This window comes from Blennius ocellaris (assembly GCF_963422515.1).
Source record: "Blennius ocellaris genome assembly, chromosome: 23".
Lineage (NCBI taxonomy): Eukaryota > Metazoa > Chordata > Actinopteri > Blenniiformes > Blenniidae > Blennius > Blennius ocellaris.
In genome coordinates this window covers 12,092,716-12,117,359 of record NC_137672.1, presented here as the reverse complement: position 1 = coordinate 12,117,359, position 24,644 = coordinate 12,092,716, and the positions used below count along the sequence as shown (strand labels likewise).

General features: G+C 41.6%; 2 protein-coding genes across 2 annotated transcripts; both read left to right on the top strand.

The window, feature by feature from the left end:
* Positions 1-2,266: 2,266 nt before the first annotated feature.
* On the top strand, positions 2,267-6,823 carry LOC308146795 (5,6-dihydroxyindole-2-carboxylic acid oxidase-like). The gene is made up of 7 exons (XM_080518720.1): positions 2,267-2,766; positions 3,182-3,504; positions 4,886-5,090; positions 5,203-5,370; positions 5,447-5,626; positions 5,735-5,881; positions 5,967-6,823. The coding sequence occupies exons 1-7, from the start codon at positions 2,412-2,414 to the stop codon at positions 6,152-6,154; spliced, it is 1,566 nt and encodes a 521-aa protein (XP_080374846.1). The 5' UTR covers positions 2,267-2,411; the 3' UTR covers positions 6,155-6,823.
* Positions 6,824-7,194: 371 nt separating this feature from the next.
* On the top strand, positions 7,195-11,846 carry lurap1l (leucine rich adaptor protein 1 like). The gene is made up of 2 exons (XM_080519453.1): positions 7,195-7,632; positions 10,480-11,846. Exons 1-2 carry the CDS (start codon positions 7,414-7,416, stop codon positions 10,867-10,869), a joined length of 609 nt encoding a protein of 202 aa, XP_080375579.1. The 5' UTR covers positions 7,195-7,413; the 3' UTR covers positions 10,870-11,846.
* The last annotated feature ends 12,798 nt before the right edge of the window (positions 11,847-24,644 follow it).

The following is a 24,644-nucleotide window of genomic DNA, read 5'->3' as shown; positions in this document are numbered from 1 at the left end:
ACAGCTTATTAACTGCCTATTTTTCTTGAAGTAAAAACAAACATAGCTAATTAGGCTAAAATTGTCAAAAGTTGAATATGAGAAATAATGAATTGTCACTTAATTAAAGGAGGTTGAAGCCCAGGAGGAATGTTGTTCTATATGTTGTTGCTTCTTAATAAAATCCAGTTTCCTCTATCAAATCCATGATGCAGGATGCAGTGCATCATGGGAAGAGACTTGTGATCTTATTGAAAAAGTCTGCCTGATGCTGCCCTAGATTCTTCTTCCTGAGGGTTATCACTGTAGGTTTTGTCAACAAAAATAAAAACGATCCTTTCACTTTTTGCCTCGAGGTTAGCAGCACCCCAAACCCATCAGGATTGTGAAACTTATGTCATGGGCTTATTTAGAGTAATCAAAGGTTTTTGTTCTTGCCCGGCCTCCTTCACCTGCAGAACAGTAAACACACGGTGCACACGCAGGAAGGGGAGAATTCAAAGGCATAAAGGGCTTCACAGGCGAGGCAAATGGGGAAAATGTCACTTTTGAAGTGAAGTGGCTCTGCATATTTCTCAATAATCAGTCGCATTCATGGCACATCATAATTATCGTAATTCCTCTATCTCCAGGAAAACCAACCCACCGGCAGCACGCACACACACGCTGCCTCAGAAATGTGCCGCCTGCTTGATCTCTCAGGCGTCACAGAGCCATCACACACACACACACACGCACACACACACACACGCCTCGCACTAATTATGGCAAATGACACTGATCACCCCCTCGGTCCACACTCCAACCACCTGGTCAGAGATAAAAGGGCTTTAAAGTGGAAAAGGGCCCACTTTCATTCTGCTTTAGTTTCCTTGCCTGTGTGGAACTATTAAAACAAATCCCTGTGGGGTTTTACGTATTATCAAGTTTACTCTGCAAAGGAAAATAAACAATAATGAATCCTGCACTCCACTCAAAATTGTTGCATAAAGGCATTTAAGCCAGTGAGAAATGTGTTTACTATGGCTACATTTTATTAGTATACATGTATTCTGTTGATATTGGTTTTTACAATTCAGGGTGCAAGCATGCCATTGCCCCATAAGTGGGATAAGGATGGATGGATGGATGGATGGATGGATGGATGGATGGATGGATGGATGGATAGATGATGGATTTTTTTTTCCACCTCTGGGTACTTCAGTTTCCTCTTGAGATCACAAAAATGTGCCTCTCTCTCTCGCTCTCTCTCTCTCTGCCCTGTGATGGACTGCTGACCTGTCCATAAAAGATGGATTGATGCCAAGAGTAGTTAATATTATCCTACAATATAAAAAAACATTGAGATGTCTGGCTTTCAACCAAAAATATACTACTTATCATGAAACAAAGCGGAACTACAGTGAGAATTGTAGTCAAAACTTTGTCAAGTGGGGCTTGTTCCACCACCCAGTACAAACCTGTTATTTTGCACATAAAATGCATGAAATTAAACCTTTTCCCTGTTCAGTCAGTTCGATTTGAATGGTAGAGTACAAACACAAAGACCTCCTCTGGATTAGGGATTTTTTCTTTCTTTTTGTGGAATAAATTCCAGTCATGCTTCTCTGTCTCACATGCTTCTGACATCCAAAGCAAGCTTTGGATTGGGGGAAGGAGGAGAAGGAGAGAGGCCTTCCTCAAAAGTCAAATGACTGGAAATATGATCACTTTAATAAAGACATGAACCTTTAAGGCATTTTCAGATTGTATCCAGTAAGGGGAGGGGCTCTGTTTTATTTGGCCAAGAAATATTTTAGGTTATTATGTGTTGATTATTTTTGATTCAACAAACATCTGCATCTTTGCCAAAGGCTGGATAAGCAGATTGAAATTTACAAAAACACTTCACAGCATATTAATTTTCATAAACTGCTTGTAATAGCGAGCTGAAACGTTGCAGGGCGTGGGTGGCTGTACTCATTCATCATCATTTCTTTTTTGCCTCTCAGATTGGTGATTAATTAGACTTTCACATATTCTGTATTACAGCCATTCAAGCAACTGCAGACAACCAATGGTTGTTTTTTTTCTCCCGAAGAATAGCACTGTGCATGACCGGATCACACAACCTTCTCCCTCCATCCCAGGAGGACCTATGATGTTATGTGATGGGATCACGCGGGAGTCTGAAAAGCCGGGTAGTCATGCGCTAATCCTCTATTTAAGGTCGCCGCTTCAGTGGTTTGGGGGGGAAATAGAAAGTGGGGCCTGCCTGGGCGCATGGAAGGGAACGTTCCACGCTGATTTGGCAGCAGTTGTGATTTCTGACGTGTTGAAGTGATGCACATTTATTCTCGGATCAAGGTTTAGTTGAAAGTGAACATTTGCAGGTGAATATCCAGTGACTCGATATCAACCCCCGCCGTGCGTAAAATATCTATTTTGGGACAATGCTGCAGCTCTGCTTTTTGGTGCTTGTGGGCGCGGTGGCCGTGAGTGCCCAGTTCCCGAGAGAGTGTGCCACACCGGAGGTGCTCAGGACCGGACAGTGCTGTCCGTCGCCCCCTGGACTGAATAACGACCCCTGTGGCTCCAGCACCGGGCGCGGACAGTGCGTGTCCCTCGCGGTGGACGCGCGCCCGCACGGGCCTCAGTACCCGCACGATGGACGGGATGACCGAGAGCGATGGCCCGCTCGTTACTTCAGTCGCGCATGCCAATGCAACGGGAACTTCAGCGGTTATAACTGCGGTCGCTGCAGACACGGATGGACAGGAGCCAACTGTGACCAGCGCGTTTCTGTTGGTAAGTGAGTTCCTGGGGATATTGGGGTGGGTTTGATGATAAAATCCACTATGAAATAGATGTATTGTTGAATTTTATAGGGATTCGTGAAGTATTTGATAAATCTGATACGGATTGCTCAGCGTTGGCATTGCGTTTGGCTCCACGAGAGCTCCCCCAAGGATCAGACAAGTGGGAGTGTTCCAACTAAATCAATCCAAATTAGAACCAATAAATATTATAAAAGAGCGCAGATACTTATAGAAAGTATTTTAATTACAGAATAAAACGACGACAACTGTCAAAAAATGTGCCTGTTACGCATATTCTTTGTTTTTTTCCACTTTTCTCTCGCTCATTAAAACTGATCCCCAATTAACGCATGACTGATTGCGCTAATCCAATTATTTCCCTCTGCTGTATAATCCTCCTCCAGTAAGGAGAAACGTGATGCAGCTCAGCGCGGACGAGAAGCGTGCGTTCGTGAACGCGCTGGATCAGGCCAAGCGCACCATGCACCCCGACCTGGTGATCGCCACGCGTCACTTCTCCGATATTTTCGGTCCCGACGGGAACAGCACGCAGTTCGAAAACATCACCATCTACAACCTGTTCGTGTGGACCCACTATTACTCCGTCAGTAAGACGTTCCTCGGGGCCGGGCAGCCCAGTTTCGGAGGAGTAGACTTCTCCCATGAGGGCCCCGGGTTCGTGACCTGGCACAGGTACCACTTGCTGCAGCTGGAGATGGACATGCAGGTAAGAGTCAGGCGCCCACACACTCAAAGAGCAGTTTTGTCCAATCTGATTATGTTTCTAGTCGCGTTGGAATAATTTTCTTATCGACGATTTAAATTTTCCAATACATCACCGCCTAATCGCCCCCATTCTCCGTTTCCTTTGCTTGTTTGTTTTGCGTAAAGAGGCTGTATTGGTGTGGAAATCATAATTGACGAAGCAATGTCACGCCTTAATAAGCGAGCAGAAGCTCAGAAGGCGACTTTAAGCATTTTATCGGCTGAGATTAGATTTGATCAGCACACAAGCACGATTTTAGGCACAAAACAAAACAGCAGCAGGTTTGAAAGGAGTCTTGGTGAGACTTGGCGCAGATCACTAAAGTGATGTGTAGAGAATTGTAACAATCCCAGTCCAGTGCAGCGGGTTGAGTATAATGGATCACAATTAGGGGGTGAAAACGAGGCCGAGTCCCTGTCAAATTGCTGAACTCCTGCAGAGACTCCATGCTCATGACGTTTGTTATATTTTCTCCTTTTCCAAGCCTGATATTGGTATAATATAAGATATTGCCACTTAGTCTGACCTCGAGCTTAAAAATATATGTTGCCAATATAATAAATACAAAGATGAATGGAAAATGTGTCCGTTTATTTCCCTTTTAGACATAAGTCACATCTAGCAGAAGTAGAAGCACTTTATTACTACTCTACTCTACTTCTACATCTCATGAGTTCAGACCAGTATTTCAAACGTCCAAAGGATGATTAAAATATGACTTTTTGAAGTGTTTGCTAACATTCAGGGTGAGATTGTATAACTTTGGTCTCTTTGCTCAAAGAAAACTCTCAAAAACGGATAACAATAAAGGAATAGTGCTAATCACAGGGGTGCACTTTGCTTGGTTTCATGAATATTTTTACCTTTTAAATCCTGTTTTGATACATTTTCTTCATCTTCGGGCCTTTTGTCATATTGTATGGCAATTACTTGAAAAGAAAAAGACAGAACATTTCACTTTTCATTTTGCTTCCGAAAGTGTCACTACTTTTGTCTACATATCAACATTTAACACACCACATTTGAAGTCATTACAAACCATAAAATCGTATCTGCAAAGGCTGTTATAAAAGCAATTTTCATGTGTTACACATTCATTTCATTCACTGTGAACTGATCTTGTTGAGACTGCAGCCATTGAGAGAATAATCTAATTTATTCTGTGCATTTTTACATGAAGCGAGACTTCTTGGATTATTAGGTATTACTTAGGAGGCTAAAATTAAATCGGGAGCAAATAAAGCTCTGTTTCTGTGCTTCTGCGTTTTTTGTTTTTTTGCCTCAGTTTTCACACTCATAACCTCTAATCCATCCATGCATGATTGTTTCATTCCACCTCCAGGACATGCTGCAGGACCCCTCCTTCGCCCTACCCTACTGGAACTTTGCCATCGGTGGAAACACATGTGACATCTGCACAGATGACCTGATGGGAGCCAGGAGCAGTTTTGACATGAATTCACTGAGTTCCAACTCCATCTTTGCCCAGTGGAGGGTCATCTGTGAAAGCGTGGAGGACTACGACACACTGGGAACCATCTGTAACAGTAAGACTATTATTTATCAGACAGGCAATGTTACAGGGATTCTCTTTATTCTTCAAGTGCAAAAGAATCTTCATCTTGGTTTTTAGCCTGCTTTCTTGTCTGTCTCATAAAGGCACAGAGAGTTCTCCCATCAGAAGAAACCCAGCAGGAAATGTTAACAGGCCAATGGTCCAGCGTCTCCCAGAGCCCACAGATGTAGCGGACTGTCTGCAGGTTAACACATTTGACACTCCGCCTTACTATTCCACCTCTTCTGAAAGCTTCAGGAACACCATCGAAGGTGAGCAACAACAAACATAAATCTCCGTCTTACAGTTTTGTTCCAGTTCTTATGAGTTTGCATCTTGTTTTATCAGGCTACAGCGCCCCCCAGGGGACCTATGACCCTGTGGTGAGGAGCCTGCACAACCTGGCTCATTTGTTCTTGAATGGAACAGGAGGACAGACTCACCTCTCTCCCAATGACCCCATCTTCGTCCTGCTGCACACATTCACCGATGCCATATTTGATGAATGGCTGAGGAGGCACAGTCCAGGTGTTTTAGGAACTAAGTCTCATTGCAAATCCACTTCTTTTTCTGAATTTTCATTCAAAATCTGCCTTTTTTCTACTGCAATGTAACTTTTCTGGGGTCTTTTTACAGATTCAGTTGTGTATCCTGAGGAGAATGCACCTATTGGTCACAACAGAGGCTACAACATGGTGCCCTTCTGGCCTCCAGTGACTAACTCAGAGATGTTTGTGACTGCCCCTGAAAACCTTGGTTACACTTATGAAGTTGAATGGCCAGGTACCCATTTTCGATCACCTCCAGTTCATCCTCGCACACATGGAAGACCATTGAAAATACTAATCGCCTACCTCTGTTTCTCCAGGTCAGCCTTTCACTCTCACGGAAATCATCACTATGGCAATCGTTGCCGCCCTTGTGCTCGTCGCTGTTATTTTCGCCGTCACCACATGTGCAGTGCGCTCCCGGTCATACAAGATGGAGGGCCACCAGCCTCTGCTCGGGGATCAGTACCAGCGGTACGACGATGACAAGAGCCAGTCTGTGGTCTGAGCCTCATCTGTGTGCCTCCTCTTGTCACGTTCACAGTGACAGATCAGTGAAGGTTGAATCTTTGTGCTGCATTCTTGTACTTTTATCGCCCCAAAAATGTATAATGTCTTTCGGAATAGGGCAGATGTCAACAGCGACTTTTAAGTTTCCCGCTCACTGGAGAGTTTTTGTAATGAGAGGCTTTGGATAGGTTTGACAACTGTGTTAATAAAAAAAAAATTAGTGATCAAATGGGTGGTTCAGGCCGTTTGGATAATCATTGTAGGATAATTGTTATCAGGTGTCAATAGGAGGAAGAGATCCTGTAACATTTCAAACACACTGAATGGCCAGAAGCAGTTGCCACATCAATCAGTGTTTGTATGTCTTTTTACTCGTTTTCAGTTGCATAGTGCCTCAGTAGCATAACACAGTGCCTGGCAATAAGCAGAAATGACCACAAGGGGGTGCAGCTGCTCAATTTCTGAATCTCCTCTAAATGCGCCGTTAATATGAGAGAAAGATGCTGTTTTCATTTTTTTGTTTTCCTTTTATTCCTGATATGTCGCCAATAAAAGAGATGGTGATGATTCTAAAGAAATGTAGCAAAAAAAGAAAAAAAATGTGTCTTCAGGTTTTATTTCCCTGTGTTTTATAAATATAAATTAAACAAAGATATTGACATGGTCATTAATGCTACTATACGTTTGCATTCACACACAAGAAGCTGCAGGATCATGTCAAGGAATAAAGACTTGCTTTAAAAACGGGTTTGTTTCACCTGCTTGCAGAAGACTCGCAGTGGAGGCGCATTAAGCTCGCCACTTTAAAAGCAGTATGACACGGTGATTGACAGCAGACATCTGTGCTGATAGACTCCCACTACTTTACAATAGTTACTCCTTTGAAAAAAAAAGAAAATGTCATCTGTTTTGTTCAGGAAGTGGTTGTTTCCCCACATACCGGTGACGCCTCCTCACCTGTCGGGTGTCTGGTTTCATTCAGCGCTCCTCTGATGGGAGGGTCCTCTTTGCGCACGCTGCCATCAAACTGCCCCGGTTGGTTGGTTGGACTGAAGGGTCAAATGGGAGGTCTGTGCATGCACTGACAGTGAGGTATCTCCGGCTTCACCTCAGTTCAAAAGCTGCTTGGTAAAGTTGTAATGCGCGCCGGTGTCGCGTTCCTCTTTGGATGCATCACTCCGTGCGCCTTCGAGGAGTTTACCGTCACCTCCGTGTTCCACCCTCTTTAACCCGGTTGCGCACTGACGACAGCCCGCTATGGACGAGGACAGCAACGTTTTGCCCGAACTGAAGGATTTGGAGGCGAAGTTGGGTCGAAAAGTTCCCGATAGTCTCTTTCGCTCGCTGGCTGGAGGAAAAGCCGGAGACAAGCACGACAAGCCCGCTGCAGCGCGCCTGGTAAACGGAAAGTGTTGGACAAATTCTGCAGACTTGAAGAGGCTGGAGAGCAAAATGCAATTCTTGAAAGAGGAAATGGTGAGCAAACTTTCACTTCAACTATTTTATAAGTGAGCAAACCCTTTTAGATTGTTTCACCTATGGAATGGGCAAATACAGTATGTCACAGCTTTACGCAGATCATAAATAGCCATCTGTAGTTACTTTGTAATTTAATTCAACAGTTGAGCAGTATTGTCTTGATACACAAGTGAAACAAGGTTCATTATGAATGTGCACATCTTTTCATACGTTCGTGCAAGATCAGATGGATTGCATGCTTGTGTTTCACATGACATTCATTCCGAACCTGCACAGAGTGACAGGACGCGTCTGTGCTCCGTGCAGAACAACTCCACATATCAACATGTGGTGAACAAATGCCAGAGAAAACAATTGGACCGTTTTCACAATTAATATGAATTGATTGTGGAAAACAGATGGGAGCCAGTCATGGTTCGGCCCACATTGAGACCTTTGGAAAAACGATTAACTATAAAAACTAGGTACATCTGAAACAGTAACTGTTCTGTTTGAAAAGGAACTGACTGCCATGGAAACGGAAGTAGATTCAACTGTAGCTTCAGTTTGCACAACCTTATTTCATGTTCAGACATCTCAGGAAACCAGTGCAAGTTTCTTTGTTTGTGTTGTCATGTAAGGTTGTTACAACTTTGGGTTTAGACTGCGCAGTGTGGACTGCTTACTTGAACTTAAAGTTCATCCACATATTTTGTTGTGGAATCTTATTATTTTAAGTTGAACATGTGAAAAAAAAAATCTTTGTTTCCAGCCAGTCAACTTAATTTTCTGGAATTGCCATGGATTAAGGCATAAATCCAAGAAGCCCAGTGTGTCAGATTAATCCAACATTTATGTTTACTTGGTTTATCTGCTATCACTGTGCAAATCTTTTGTCATGAGGTTTATACTGACGTCTTGCTGGACCCAGACTCACAACAAACCCTCACTTTAAATACCTAAGGTCAGCAAAGGTATTAGGATTGTTGAGCAGATGGCCCGATTGGCCGAGTTTTGTGGGCTGAAAGAGGCTGTGTCATACCAAGCCGACTGACCCACCGCCTGAGACTTTGTGTTGATAGGATTAGATTTATTATTGTGACGTGAATTACTGTTTTTAGACTTGTAAGCAACACTTTTTGACTTCTTCAATTAGGAAGTACTTGGATTCTCTGAAGGAGCTCCTTCAATGTGATTTGACAGATGGGAAAGAACAAGTGTCCAATTAGTAGAAAAAAATTTTTTCATTGTAATTCTCTGTCATGTCTGATATTCAGAGTGCTTATTGTCAATTTGCACCATCAATGCTTCCTTGTTTTTCTGGCGGTCTTCACAGCTTAAGCACTAATCCAATCAGACTGCTCAGTTTTAGTGTGTAAAGGTTTCTTCGACACACTCAAGCTTGTGGCAACAACTGTTTTTAGCCTTTCTATTGAGTTATTAGAGAGGTTCAAGCAGTCTACAGCTTATCAAAGGACCAAATTACCTCAGCAATAAGGTCGTCCTGGATCTTTGTTTAGCAAATTAAGCACTTTGTGCCGGGTTATCGTTCTGTACAGGCAAAATTATGCAGCACTAATTGTGAAACCACAATTCATTCTGTGAAACGGAGCCACTGGTGACATCACATTACTGTGAGACTGCTGAAATTCCAGTTTCAGTCCATCTGCGAGGTTTGTCTCTGTGTGTGAAGCAGGTGGTAATATTCGCAAAACAAACACACCGACAGCAATGGGAGCCGAAGACGGGCTGGTTGCAAATCCACAGCAAAGAGAGGCTGTTGTGTCGAGCCAGCTGTCTGGGACACTGTACCAGCCACGTCTGCCTTCATCTGCCTTAATGTGCAGGATGTCACAGCTGCCCAGCTACCATTTTTCATTCTGTTTGTCACCCAGTTGACACAGGGGAATTCTTCTGCATGGTTCTATAGACTGTCCACTTCCTGCTACTGTCAATGGATTGGCTTGTCACTGGGGACAGTTCAGTCAATGGTCACACTGTGTGATGTAGGATTATCTATCATTCATTACCCAGGATGAAAATTTGTCTCCATAACTCAGCTGTTTTCAACTTTCAGCCTTTTTCCGGTGCCAGGATAAATGACATGAGACAATAAGGACCAATATTCTCGACAAAGTAGTATACTGTGTTCTCACAATGAGATGTCAGAGGTCGGTAAAACAAGAAAAAAGAAACTTACCAGAGCAGAGAAGCTGCTATTGCCAAAGTCACACATAAGCCTCAAGCATTTGTTTGTCCTTACACTGGGATTAGTTACTTTTATATTCTTACATCTGTCTCCTTCCTTTAAATTTTATGTTTTAAGCACATTTTGTCTTGAGAAAGAGCATGCGGATGATAGAAATGTACTCAACAGTTTAGCAGGTATAAATTCAGAAATATAATGAAGTGCCATTCAAACCAGAATAGTTGTCATCACCGACAGTGGTGATTTGGACCTCGTGCTGCTTTAAACGGAGCTGTTTTTGTCAGCTTCACTGGCTTTCTTGAAGGCTTGAGCCACAACACCAAGTGTATTTTTAGGCATTACATCTTATTTTCCTCCATTCTTACACCCATAACTACTGTTATTGTGTGCTGGGCTAAAGTGTGAATGGCCAACACTGCTTATTGTACATGAATGCCGCTTTAGGCACTCATGACACTAACTCTTCTTCAAAATAAAAAAAGTTATATTCTCATTGTTTCAATCAGCAAGTACAAGACAATGTAAAGATGGAGCTATTTGCACATGTAGCATGCAGTATCTAATGAATGGATATAAGAATGAGACCAATTCTAAAAGATTTCTCTTTAAATAATAACTTGTTCATCACTTCATCTTCTCTCTTTTCCTTCACTCAGGCTAACCTACGAGCTATTGACGTGAAACTAATGCAACAGCTCATGTCAATCAACGAGGGCATCGAGTCTATCCGCTGGATGATTGAGGACAAAGGAGGCGTGGCCAGCCAGGACGGCAGCCTGACGGGCAGCCTGTACAGCCTATCAGACAGCCAGGACGGCGCCTCGCTGCGAGGCAGCTTCAACAGTTTAAATGATGCCAACAGTGACGGGCTGGACAGTCTGTCGGTGGGGAGTTACCTGGACACTCTCGCTGAAAGCCTCCCTGACGACCCCTCGCCCACGGGCCTTGATTGTTTTGTGGAGAAAACTGTAATGGACGGCGAGGCCTTCAGCAAATCCCCCCTAAAACTGAGGGTGGAATCGGATGAATACTACTGCTTTGGATAATGTTGATAAGCTAAGCACGGTGGTTACAAAGACTACTGAGACATGAGTTTGTGCAGGCAGGTTTTTCAAAGGCTACATTTTAAACAGTCATTTATTTTTCCCCACATGCTTAATTTTTCTCTGTTTGAAGCAGTGACTCACCGTGACACTGTTGTTTTGTACTTTGTGTTGGTTTGACCCAGCTTAAACCGTCACTACTTAATGACACACCAAAATGCAGGTGAAAGCAACTTAACAAAAGTGTCTTAATGTAACTAGAATGTGTCAACATTTTATCTATTCATTTTGAGTTTGTTGAAGTTGGAAAACCCAAAGTAGTACAATTAGCTGAAAAGCTAATTTTCCATTTAATCTATAATGAACATCCTGTAGGACTTTATGTTCCGTCAACCACAATCAGCTGATCTAAATTGCGAGTCGATTAGGATTTGGCAGCCATTTGGAAAATTGTCCCTTTTCTGTGCCGTGGCTCGAGAGGTTGAACCGTTTCAAGTGGCAGTGTGTTTAGTTTAAGTGCTGCAACAAGTGCAATTTACTCCAATGCCAAAGCGGCACCTCCCACCCCAAACATGGAAATCTTGTCACTATTTTCACTGGCGGGAACTTAACAACCAGAGTTACAGTGCGTCGCCTGATACCCACCAGATTAGTTGCACATTGGAAGCACAATTACTTGACTGATAACCAAAGTGATTCGATTGTCTTAAAGATAATTTAGGCCTGAGGCAAAACCGCCTTAACACCAGATGGGAGATTTATTGGTGGGGGACGTATGTGAAACACGTTTGCTCTGTGGGCACATTTTAATTCTCTGCTGTTAAAACGTTTAACGAGACCTGTGCGTTGCTGTACATAAATGTTGTATTAGCTTTAAATTCCCTGTGTCCATCTTGTGTTTGTATTTTATTAAGCTGTTTTGTTTGATTACAAATCACTGTGTTGGAATTGAAATAATATATTGTGATTTTTTTTTTTTGCTCAATGTGTTTAGTGTTTCTTCTTTTATATATTCCACACTTATTGGTGAATCCTCTTTTGTTAAATCAAGCCTTCTTAATGAGATGGAAAGTGGACATAAGCATCTCTTGGTTTTTAGTGAACTTTGGCTAAAAATATTATTGGCAATCAACTAAGAATGTGTGTGTTGCTCTGCTTAATGTCGCAGAGAACATTAGCTTTGTTAAAGTGCAAAACTAAAAGGATGCTTCTAAGTTTGGAACACCACTGCTTATCTGTGCTCTTTACCATTTCCAAGCTATTAACAGATGGATGGTATTTGTGCTGAAAATAAGGACAGCATAACTAGCATTATTACAGATGAGTCCAGTTACCAGAAGTTTCCGCCTCATGTTGGAAAATAATCTACACGAACCCCCAAAACAGAACCAATTTGGAAGTGAAATGCAAACAATCCAGGGCATCCGAACGTCCGTGATGTTATTCTCATTTGTAATGTATCTCAGCAGCTTCTTATCTTTCATGCGATAATTGAAGTTCCAGGCGGAGTATGCAGGCAAAGTCATTACAGGGAAGATGAGAACCTTGGTCTCTTTGGCTTGCAAATGAATGAGTTTCCATGGGCCACTGTACTTCAGTGGTTTTGAGTTGTGGATCTGATGGCAGCTTTTTGAAATGCTGCCTTGTTGGATTAATCAATTATTCACTTTGTCGAAAGAGCTGCCCGATGTGTAAATTGTTTGGAATGAGCACCCTTTTTTTTTTAACTTTATATCTTTATATCTATATCTTATGTTGTGTGAAATTAGCACACCAGCTATATTGGCCACAAAAAGACAGTTTTAATGTTACATTAACTCCAGACAGATATAATCACTTTATCCAAGCACATTAAGCATACTTGTAACTTTGTCTCACTCCAAGTGCAAAGCAGCTTTATTTGGTTTTATGCTGCCTTTCCTTATCTCCACCTCCCGAAGGCTTTGGCAGACTTAAGCCCCTCTGTCAAGCTGAACCATGCAGAGTCCACTAAACACGACAGCCCTGTGAATGGCAGTGTGACGTCCTCGTCAGCAATTCAATTAAAAACACAGAAAAGCTCTCTCAGACATCCCTAAATTTCATGTCCTTACAAATGTAACCGTGTAATGACTGATTGCTAATATCGCCACGGGCAAAATGTTAAGACGAGAGCAAGTGGCCTCGAAATAATTGGATGCACAGAACAGGTTCGGTGAGTTTAAGTTGTAATGGGTCTGACTCAAAATTCCTGAGTGCTGCATGGTACACTACACATGAACAGCAGTTGCCTTTTAGGCCTTTCCCTGCCCTTATAAGTCTACGTTTCCGACATGAAAGGCCGAACCCAACAATTGCTGTCCTACATTAAAGCTTGCAGTCATATTTGAGAAGTAAATAGATGTTTTTAACTCTGCGTTTTCCAAATCCCAATCAGATATGAAGTGAATGCTGCCATATAATTGCTCCTTTTCAGTAAGTCAAGGCTATCAGTTTACAAAACAGCAAAGTAAAGTTCGTCCGAGACTGTTAAATCCTCCCATCAGCAATTATATTCACTATGCGCTGAGGGTGAATGACATCCAGACTTTGTGGAATGCAAACAAAAGAAGAAAAAAAAAAACTCATCTGCTGCCCTCTGCGTCAGGAAGCAGAGTACAAAACAATGATTTATTCATTCCCTCAGTCCTTATTTCGCTCGAGCTGTTGTAATTACACCGTCGTACAGTCGAGACGGCAGCTTCCAGCCGGGATCCATTAGCAAATTAGACACTGGGGTTGGACTTGTGCCACGAGATGAAGGGAAACCAATACCGTCTGGTATCTGGGAAACTGTCACCATGCTAGCAAATGAGGATATGGGATATAGCTTTTCGGAGTGGGGTTGAGGGGGACATCAAAAGAGCCATAGACGAAGTGGACCCCGAAGACAGGAAACCACAGATGCAGAGTAAACACAAGTTACTATATTCTGCTTTAATTAGCTTTACTCGAGTTTGTTTCCAACATCTTTGAATAGACCAAAGAACCCAACAAACATCACTTGTATAATGTAATACTGTATATATCCAAAAATATCCCAGTTTGAATGCTTCGGGTGACCTCATTTGATACAGTGATGATCGTGATTGACATAGCAGGATAGGTCCTCCATGCATAACTTTATTACACTCCCAGGACACATGTTGGAAGGTTATGAATCTGTGGAAAACTTAATAAGGCTTGTTCCATCCTAAGAATATCTTGTTTCGTCTAGGAAAAGTACTGACTGAATGTCAAGGTTAGCCACAACCCCGATATTGTTCTTCTCACGGGATTTTCTGCTCCGATGACGCGATAATAGCGTTGAACTTCAGATCGCGCAGGGACCAGATTCTCGTTTGAAATGTGAAAGTCACTCTTGACTCACATGTATGTTGGGAAAACATCCACTTTGGAAAGATTAAGCCTTGAAGGACCTCCGATGGCCTTCCGCCAAGCCTCATGAAACGCCGCTGCTCCTGGGAACCGGCTGCATTCAGCCGCAGCCGAAGACGACACTCGAGACCGTCTCTGTCAGTGCAAATATTAGACGTTAACAATGGTGGTCTTCCCTCTCTTAAATTACTCAGCTGAGTTTATACAGAAACACCATTTAGAAGCTTCTGTAAACATGACACAGAAAACATCTGAGAAACCCAAACAGAGAGAGTGCAGACAGCTGAGAACTTATTGCCCTGCAGGCTGGCCAGGCTGCATTCCATTCATAATTCACAGGGCTATTTCAATCACTATAAACATAAAGAGTGCCTGATTATTTATCAGATGGAGTTGCAGCCATTAAGGCTACGAATCGGCTCATGAAACCTATTCGGTTCCATTTGTTTTTCCCACTGGTGCTGAGGAATCTTTCAGGAATTTCCAAGTCACGACAGTCATGAGACTTTTAGAGACTCGGCGCCGTACGCTTTAGCTGCAAAAATTCCAGTTCTGGTTTCACACACTGTGTCAGGGTTAGAATGCTGAACATTTTCAGAATCATAAAAGTAACATGCTTTTCATTCAATGCACAATCTGTTGAAAAGATAAATTGAAATATTGCATTGCATTACCTGCACATATCAATGTGTTTCATAGACATTTTGAGTAAAATGTAGGTTTGGACACTACCAGAGTATACAAAAGGTTAGCAGAAAAATCTCTTACATTGTTTGCTACTTTCCACACTTAACAATAGTTCTTTGTTTGTAATGCAGTTTACTTCCTGTCTTCACTTTGCAAATTGTTTCGGTTGGATGGTGACCAACATTTCATAGCTCAATCAACATGACAGCTTTTATCTGCTATGTTGTTAAAGTTCAAATCGAACAATAGGACTTTGTAATTTACCAATTTACTTCTTGCTTATATACAGTATGTTAGAAGATAGAGCCACAGGCTGCTATAAAAGACTTGGATTTCATTCTAAGCCTTGCATGGGATCATAAAAATGGCAGCAGCTTCATTCTGGTATCGTGTTTGTGAGAATGAGAGCTGCTGTGCAAACAAGGCTGGCAGAATTAAATACATTACAGCACAAAGCACTACTTATTTTAAATGCAAATGAAGTCAGGGTCTGATGGAGAAATATCTATTTCTAAAAGCTCAAACTGGTGGAACCAGTCAGACACTGTCACCACCACAAAACTCAACATGTTACATCCATTATAATGTATAATTGTGGATGAAGCAGTTTGTGGAGGGGACGAGGATCAGCTGATTAGTCATCATTCATAAGAAAGCTATATGGGTTGGTTATTTTTCCTAGAATGATGATTAAATGATGATTTGACCTGCTTTTTATTCACAACTGGGGAAGATAAAAAACATGACCCACTTAATATTTGGACAACTGGTTAATTGACCAGATTTAGTCTCTTTATTCTCTCAACCTGTTCTTGCATCTATTGCTCTTTCTTAAGTTGGCTATCATCCGGTCTACATTCAGTACTTGTCTGGATTGGGTACCTTTTCCCGACCACACCACCGTGGTCTGAGCCATTGAGCTGTCCGAGATTAAACAGCAGGTCACTTAAGCTGCGAGCCTTCAGCCGATAGAGAGAATGGAACAAAACAAACCTCTATTCCATTTGATCCCCCCCCCCTTCCTTTTCACTCCTTTCTACCCGGGCCAGGAAGCCTTTCTGTGACTATATTAGGAATCAAAGAGACTTCTACACAAGGTGCTGACCCTGTCAGAGCTTTTGAACTTCTGCTTTGCTCTTCGACAGCCAAGTTACGAGTCATGGAGAAGACCAAAATATCATTGCTGCTTTGAAGTTTACAGAAGTTGCAGCATGCACCAGTATGCGATGAATTCAGCTATACTTCAAATTTCTCTTAGAATTGTGTCTGGCAGTGCATCTGATATGTTGTGGGGAAAAACAGGAACGTTATGAGCAAACGTAGAACAGATTATCAAGATACTCTCACGTTATTTATTTCCGGGGTGAATGAGAAGTCCTCCAATACATCAAGCCAAAAGGTCAAAGCTCTTTTCAAGTGTTTCCCGGCAACGAGATGACCCTGTGCTGTTAAAAGGAGCAGGGCTGAAGTGAACCCAAGCACCACTTTCCCTGTGGATGACAGCTTTGTGATTCCCCCGTGTCCACCCTACCCCCTAGAATTAAAAAAGGGCACTTTTAGGTCAACTGGAAAAGCATCGCCATTGATTGAACCTCACTAGTCACACCTCCATCTGATAACAGCGTTTTCAACTGAATTGTCATGACCCACCTCATAGGGACGGGGTATATTACCAATCTGTCCAAGATGAGCTTTTATTCTAGTTTTTACTCTCAGATGCATTTTGAGTTGCTTCGCTTAAATGGTGCACCTGCTTACCTGCAAAGATGCATAAGTACATTCTGATCATTTCAATACATTGTCATAAAACCTTCAAAAGTTGGACTTTACAAAGCAAAATATGATGCATCATAAAACGTTAACGTGAATGATCCAAGGGACAACAAATTTCCTAACAGTTGTGGACACAACACTGAGACTGTCCCAGAAGGTTTCATTAAAATTGCCTTTATGTTGAGATTGTTGTGATCTTTGGTCAGAATTGTATGGTTTTGTGAAAATATAGACACTTTCATCGCATCTGCACCACAACAAAGTAAAACATTGAAGTTTATTATGGCACTGTTTTGCCTGTCCATCCCACTCAAGATAAAATTGTGTTGTGCATGTCAACTTAAATGACTGTGACACCCCTCAGTTAAATGCCTTAACAATTTCCCACAGTGGGTCCAACAAAGTATCCATAATCCAAAGAAAATGTCCTTATTTTGACTTCCAAATCTACCAAAATATCTGAAATCTCCTCTGCTCCAGCGGCTCTTCAGGCTCTTCAGGCTCACATTAAGGAAAGCTTGCAGCTTCTCAATGCAAACACCTTCAGAATACATATTTTTCATAAATTCCCCTTCAAAATATGCTAATGATACTTCACTAGTGATACAAGAGCTATCGTTTATGTCTATTTCTTTTACTGAAACAGTGAAACTCCCACTGAATGACTCAAAAACCCTGAGTGAATAAAATTCATGTTTTTGTTGTATTTTGTTTTTACTCTTTTCAAGGTCATACTTGAGGCTGAAAAGGAGCCATTTTGGCCACTGGTCTATATATTTTAGTTGAAAAGTCCATATGATACATTTATAGTTCTTTTGTCAGTAGCAGAAAAAAGTTTTTATATTATTTTATACCTTTTTCTCATGAAGCAGTAAACTGAATAATACCATCACTCTGTCAAGATAATTCCTTCAGCCATTTATTTTCTGCCTGTTATAGGTCATTTGTTGAGTTTGTTTTGAAAGTTCTCTTCTGTCATCATCTGAGCATACGTTATCTCAGGCTATCTCGGCTTTCTCCTCACTCTGGGATCCGATTTTCCCGGCCGTTCTGTCGGCGCTGCCCGCAAAACTGTCATCCTTCATGCAAAAGAGATTTGATCCTCTTGAGAAAGAACAAATATTCACCCCCAGCCCCATCTTTGCCCCATTCAGAGACACAAATCATTGCTCTGCAGCAAGCTCAGCTATTATCTGGTGTCTTGTTCTGCAAATAAACTCAAACATGTAATGAATTTGGAGCTTATCAACTCACTTTCTGATTTGTAATCTGCCTTATTGTTGATTTCATCCTTGTTTCATCTTCTCTCAGCTATCACTCATTCCTATACGTGTAAGAAATCCACAAGAAAACAAAGCTGTTTTTGTCCATCCGCTCACATTCATGCCCCAAGCAAAAGGCCATCCAAGTTCAAACCTCAAATCTCCCCACAAAAGCCTCCTCTGCACCTCAAACCTGATGTAACAGGACCTTGAAGATTTTGCTCAAGTGCTTTGGTTTCAGAGGAAAACAACCCCTAATATCCGGGGGGGGATTAGGATGCAAAACTGGCGGGCTTTTCCTGGCACCCTCTTAAAGCCTCCTCATTCAAATCCAGAGCTTGAATGAAAACACAAGATCATTTCTACTTGAGCAGGATTTGGACGCTCTCCACTGCTGCAGTGTAATTCTGGACAAGTCGGAATTACCTGGAAGTCTGCATACAAAGGGGGAGCAGATTTAGTGCTGGAGTGTGAATTTGGAGGAACAAATTGATGGAGTTCCCTTCACACGGATTTATGAAGCACATATTTGTCTTTGATTTCCAGCCAAACTTATAACCTTCGAGAGTTTCTTAATCCACCTTGACTGTTGCAAAGTTATCAGAAGTGATAACGATTAAATGCTCAGACAGGGTTCACAACAAAACAAGACAAAATGACTATCTATTTTCATCACTCATTATTTTACATATGTATCTCTATCAGTCAACAATCCAGCTGGGACTGTTGTAGATGACCCAATAAATTCCCCCCATTGTGTTTCTCTGAGCTTGGAACTACGCAGTCACTTTGTAGGACTGCAATATAATCTAATCCATGAGGACTGAATGTATTATAAGCATTTTAATTGTGATTCCCCTCTTGCTAAGAATTAAACATGGCCTTGTGGTGCAGACTACCAGCATCAAATAAGAAAAGAAGACAACAGAGCTGCCTTGCACATCATGCCATATATAAACACGTCTCAACAACGTCACGGTTAATTTATACACAGATATGTCAAAGTTACTGATGTGTCGGCAATGGAAAAATGTGTTTTTCCACCGTATAATTTTAAAAGGTCATTACAGGGCCTTAGTAAAAATGCCAGGTGCTCAAAGTCAAATTACAAGTTGGAATCTTAGTGACCCCTAAATGTGGCTTGGTTTGTATTTTTAGCCTAAAAGTAATCTTTTATGGTTGGTCATACTATCCAGGCTTTAGCAAATATGTGTATCTATGGGGGGATGACACTAATTGGTAGAACGAAGATTTTACTTTCCATCTGTTGGCATGTTTAGGGAGCTAAAGTGATGTTATATCATTTTCCTCTGCATGTCTTTATGTACACATGTGCATACTTCTAAAATTAACCTTTCAGCCAACAGGTATAATAATCGACCTGAAGTAGCAAATCAGTGGACATTTGAAATGTGTTCAAGCTGCGGGAATCAACCCTTTGAGAGGTTTATTATTCACATTTACAGACTTTACTTTTGCTGCTGCCCTTTTCACCACAGGTTCAACAGTTAGAAACTCACACCGCTAAACTAACACCAAGCTTTTGTCCTAACTTGTCTGTGATTACTCCAGCATTCAGCCTCCCAGCCCCCACATACATACCCTGTGGGGATAGCCACCTGTCTCGGCTGACTCCTGCAATGCCTCTCTGGCCTAACAGACAGCTCTTTGTGCTGGGGGTGGGTGGGAGAATAAAGCCTCTTAAGAGGCTGTTAGTGATAGGACTCGGGAGATTTCTACTGTCGGCAAGGGGTTACAGTGTCACCGTTACACAAGAGTTTTATTGCGACACACTTCTTGCACTGTCCTTTTGTGGTGTAGATATTTGCTATAACAGTTTTAATATAGTGGGAGTGCAGTATTGGGGTTTAACCCACCTGGTCAGCAGTTTTGGGTGACATCAGCTTTAAAACTTACAGTAGAGCAGTCGGTACTGATCGCTGACCTAACAGTGATCAGGCTGCCGGCAGTCTGTGTTAATGATTGCCTCTGCACAGGATCATCACCGGAGTCAGTGGTGCGCCGCTCGCTGACAGCTTGTCTTCTTATGTAGATAGATGGCTACATGTTCTGCCCCCTCGTTCTTTCAGTACAGCAGCCACAGAGGTGAGGATGTTAGACTTTTGTGAAGCGGCTAATGAAGACAAATGATTGCTGATATGGTAAAAGTGCTGGAAGAGCAAAGCAGATTTCTTGGCCCAGAAACTACCAAGTCATTTAGTTGTAAATTACTCTGCTAATGGCTTTCAGGAGGGTCCTCCTCTAGAAATAGCTTCTACTCCTCTGCGTTACTTTGACAGCAACATTTATATATAATATTAAGAAAGAAAATATGTGGGGAATTGACCAACCCATAGACCTAACAGTTATCTATGAAATAATCCTCAATTTAAGTGGTAGCAATGGCAGTTATTTGGCTCATGATCATACTGAGGGTTGAGAACTAGATGCAACATCTATCATGGACCTTTTTTTTAAACCGAGATGTCAAATATGACCTTCGAGAGAAAACTTGGCATTACAGTAGGACAACCACAAAGAAAACTCATAGTTACATTATGTGTAAGTGCTCCATACAGTTTAAACTGCATTTCCTGAGGCGTTCAGCATCTTCCAAATGAAGACCAGTGTACAGTGTCTGTGCTCTTCCTGTTTCTGTTTTCATACTGGGGAGAAATATGGAGGATTCTTGGGATGTTGGCGAGCATTGTCACATAGCATGAATTCTTTTACAGCCCACTTCTGAAAACATGACAGACATGTGACTTTGCAAGAATCTTTCTCCTGTGTTGTACAGACGCTGGCTTGTAGTCCACCTTTGGATCAAAATAACCTATAGCACTGTAAATGTTAGGTAGAATCCATTCAGATATAATGATAGGGTTAATGATTCAATGAACACAAAGGATCTGAGATTGTTTTGTTAAAAATCAATGCAAATATTTCATATATTTGACAGACACTAATTTCACATGTATAGTTTACACTTTACATGATTGACAAGAGAAAAGAACACTCTTTGTTTGCTGGTTGATGAGAGATAAACATTTTAAGATGCAATTATAGGACAAACAGGTGCTTAACAGAGCCTGTACACACATGAGTGACATGAATCCGAAAGCATCAATTTAAACCTACAATTAGATTTAAAGTCCTAATCTAAGATTCTTTTTTTTTCTGTGGATGTAAAACACCAACTATTTTGCATAAATTGGAGCAGCGATGATGGCAAAATAACTAAATATTCTGTAACGTTTCAAGGCACAAGGGCAAATCTTATAAAAAAAAAAAGGAGAAAAAAAATGCATGCTCATGCTATTGCAGAACTGAAATGAAGTCTGTCAAGTTGCGTCAAAACACCCTTTAATGATGTCTGGTGTTTGTGTAGCCTCTTGGCCATGTCTGTCAGCAGCTTCTTAACTATCAACAAACACAAACATGCTGACTTTATTACTTTCGTAACAACAGCGCCAACTGGGCCGCTGTCTCTTGAATTAGTCCCATTAGTAAACAAATAAACTCTTAAAGCCATGTCGCATTTTAATTCAAATAAATCCAGCCTTATTGTTCGACATCATGGTAATGCATCTGCGGTTTCGACTTGCCTGTGGGAGAGTAGACCAAGATATCGGAGGAGCATAAATCAGCTGAACTGAATCCAAATAACAGGTTCACGCAAGTCTGATGGATTTTTTCGCCTTAGGTAGCCTCCAGCTTCTGCGAGACAGAGTCTTTTTAAGTTCCTGATACTTTGTATCTGACATTTTCGGAGACGTGTGCCGAACGATGGGGGCTCAGATAAACTGTCCGCACACAGCTCTGTCGCACTTCATGACTTTGCAGCTTTTCAGTACAGTTTCTCAGAGGATCTCTGAAGGAGTCCCAAAGAAACCTGAGAATTCCTACATCGTGGTGCGTTCATGTTTAACTTTCAGCCGTAGCTCTTCCATTTCTGGTCGTGTGGGAAAAGATTGTTGCTGTAGATGCCTTCAGGAGTAGTTCGAAAATATTTACCCTCACCCAGGTGCATTTGTACAATGAACCCGACTAAAGCATGTGTTATCATCTTTAGAATACAAGCAACATTGTCATCCTGCAGCAGTTCAGAGTTTATTGGCAGTGTGACAGTCAGAAAAAGTCACGTCAGATAATCATCAATGCAATCCATTCATGGGGGCTATCGTCACATTTGCATCGACTCCACGGCGTCCCGTGCAGCGGAAGCATGTGGCCAAGTTTACTATTTTCCTTGACAAATGACGAGAAGACAGGGTTACAAGCTATAAAAGCTTGGAATAAACTCCAAGAAGAACAGCAGATCTATCTGGCATCTTACATCCTGAAGGGTTGTACATTGGTGGGAAGAAAAGGTACAGTGGCAGTAAATGTTTTAACAGCAACAGGGATGTGCTCACCTGGCTAGGGACATGTAATCATGTTTGACGGCACTGCTGAGGCCTGCGTTCAGCCTGATGTGGTGTCTCCCAGAGCCTAGTGGAAGTCTTCACTGCCTGATCCCGTGGGGCATCCTCATAAATCAAGCCGGAGAGCAGCATCTAAAGCACCGTCACTGCAGTGTCATGTTTTGCAGAACCCACAGGAAGAAGGAAAAGATGTTGTCACCTTTGGAATTTCAGATGTTTGTTTTTGGTTGTTTGTTTTTTAATGTTCACCAGAAACTAGTTCTTGGTTGTTTTGTACAGATAATGAGATAAAGCAACCAATCTTTGCCTCAATTCAGTTGCTCAGCCTGGCTCGCATAGAGGTTTATAGCGTCTCTAGGGCTTCCTCAACTGCTGGCACGTAGTTCACCTCAAGGTCCAGACTCTTTTGTATCTTTTATGATCCTGTCTGAGAATGTCTTTAAAATCTCAACGTTACACCTCGCCAGCAGTGGTACACATCTCTAGTGTAAGTGCTGCAAATAAACCTCTCAGGCCTCTAAGCGGTGAACTGCTGGGTAACTCCACAAAGGCCGAATTTTATGACTTTATCAAGGCTTTGTTCCAGGATTACAATTGTAGGTTGAGGTAAGATAATAGTTGTATGATGCAAGTAATGACTCGCAAAAAATGCTAGATTGGGGACGACAGAAATCTCTCTTTGAAAACAGGTTTTATGGTGTGTTCTCTGTTTTTTTTTTTTTTTTTTCCAGAGCAGCTGAGAGCTCCAGATGACTTGCATCTCATCGGCCCATCACACTTTAAAATTCAAAACGGTTGTAACCCAAAATTAAATTGAGGTGAGAGCCTCACGTTATAAGTCTTGGATTGATGATGGGCTTTAAAGGTGTCATCCTGCTGATAATAAAAGGAGATCAACATGAATCAAAAGTTGGAAGCTTGCGCAAGTGCCACTCTCATGAAAAAAGGTTATTTATAGTCATTTCGCTCAACACTCATTTCATTGTATGAAATGGTGCTGTCAGGTTTGCTGAACAAAGATGGAAAATGAGCTCAAACAGCAGTGAGAGCCGGAGGCATTAATGGGCTTTCATCACTGACTCATTTTTCCGTGATGCCTTAAAATCAATAAGGATGCCTTTATTTTTAAACCAGCGGTGCAGAGAGAAGGCAGTCAATAACGTGACCCCTGAGCAAAAGTAGAACAGGAACATTCCAGCTTGTTTGCGAGACTTTTGATATGTTACAGCCTGTTGGTCCACAGTGATTTAGGTTTGTGCTACTATTATGTAATGCAACAGTATCTATGTATTGTAATTGTTTTTTAATGATTTTCACCATCAGTTCTCGGGTAAAACATCTCAACATTGTTCATTGGTCAAGAGGGTTTTAACTGATACTTATCATCTGATTTCTGAAATAACTTGTTGTAACATTTCCCTTTGCACCACTATGAGGTTCATCTTGGTGGCTTTGAGAATTAATGTTGCAATGATGAGCATGTATTTTTGCTAACAGCTTGCTAACAAACAGGGTGTAACTATTGCATCAGCTCGCTGAGATACATTGAAGCTTCATTTGTTGTTCACAAACTTTAATTTGATTGACGGGCATTTTTCTTTCAACTCACGATGGAGACAAACCCAGTGTAAACAGGACTCAGGAAACATGTTGATGCCAGACAGTAAGAAGAATTTGAAACTCTTCTGCTGTTTTCACTAACTTCGTTTTCAGTACTTGTAAATTGCTTATTAGTTGAATTACAGGGACATGTTATTAAGGCTGTGTTTACACAACATTTTCAAGTGGAAACAGTTAACTTTCATTGTGCTTTGGCTGCTTATTTACACAACAGTGGGAGTCACTGAAAACTGCACTTTATTGAAAAGTGCTTCCAGAGTGTAGTGTTTTCTAAATTCATCATTCTCCTTGTAAATATTGAAAAGGCAACTTTTCTGAAACACATTTCAGTACATGCACATTATAGTGGTCAGTGATTTTACTACATATGCGAGTGGATCACCAACAACAATAATGGAGGTTTCCAGAGTATTTGTGCTTCTCTCTCTTTAGAACTTAACACTTCTCCAACGAAGTACACATTTACTTCACCAAATGATACAGGTTCCAGTTGATTGGCCTTGCCCTGGCTATGAGATAATCACGCTAATGAGGGAAGGTGCGGCTGCAGTTCGACTCCGTGTAGTCACATGTCCTTCCACAAGGTCAGACATGAGCACCTCAAATGGACAAACAT

Coding starts and splice junctions, on each gene's coding strand:
- LOC308146795 (XM_080518720.1), top strand. CDS start 2,412: ATGCTGCAGCTCTGCTTTTTGGTGCTTGTGGGCGCGGTGGCCGTGAGT. Junction 5,627..5,734: donor GCTGAGGAGGCACAGTCCAG/GTGTTTTAGGAA, acceptor GTCTTTTTACAG/ATTCAGTTGTGTATCCTGAG. Junction 5,882..5,966: donor TTATGAAGTTGAATGGCCAG/GTACCCATTTTC, acceptor CTGTTTCTCCAG/GTCAGCCTTTCACTCTCACG.
- lurap1l (XM_080519453.1), top strand. CDS start 7,414: ATGGACGAGGACAGCAACGTTTTGCCCGAACTGAAGGATTTGGAGGCG. Junction 7,633..10,479: donor AATTCTTGAAAGAGGAAATG/GTGAGCAAACTT, acceptor TCCTTCACTCAG/GCTAACCTACGAGCTATTGA.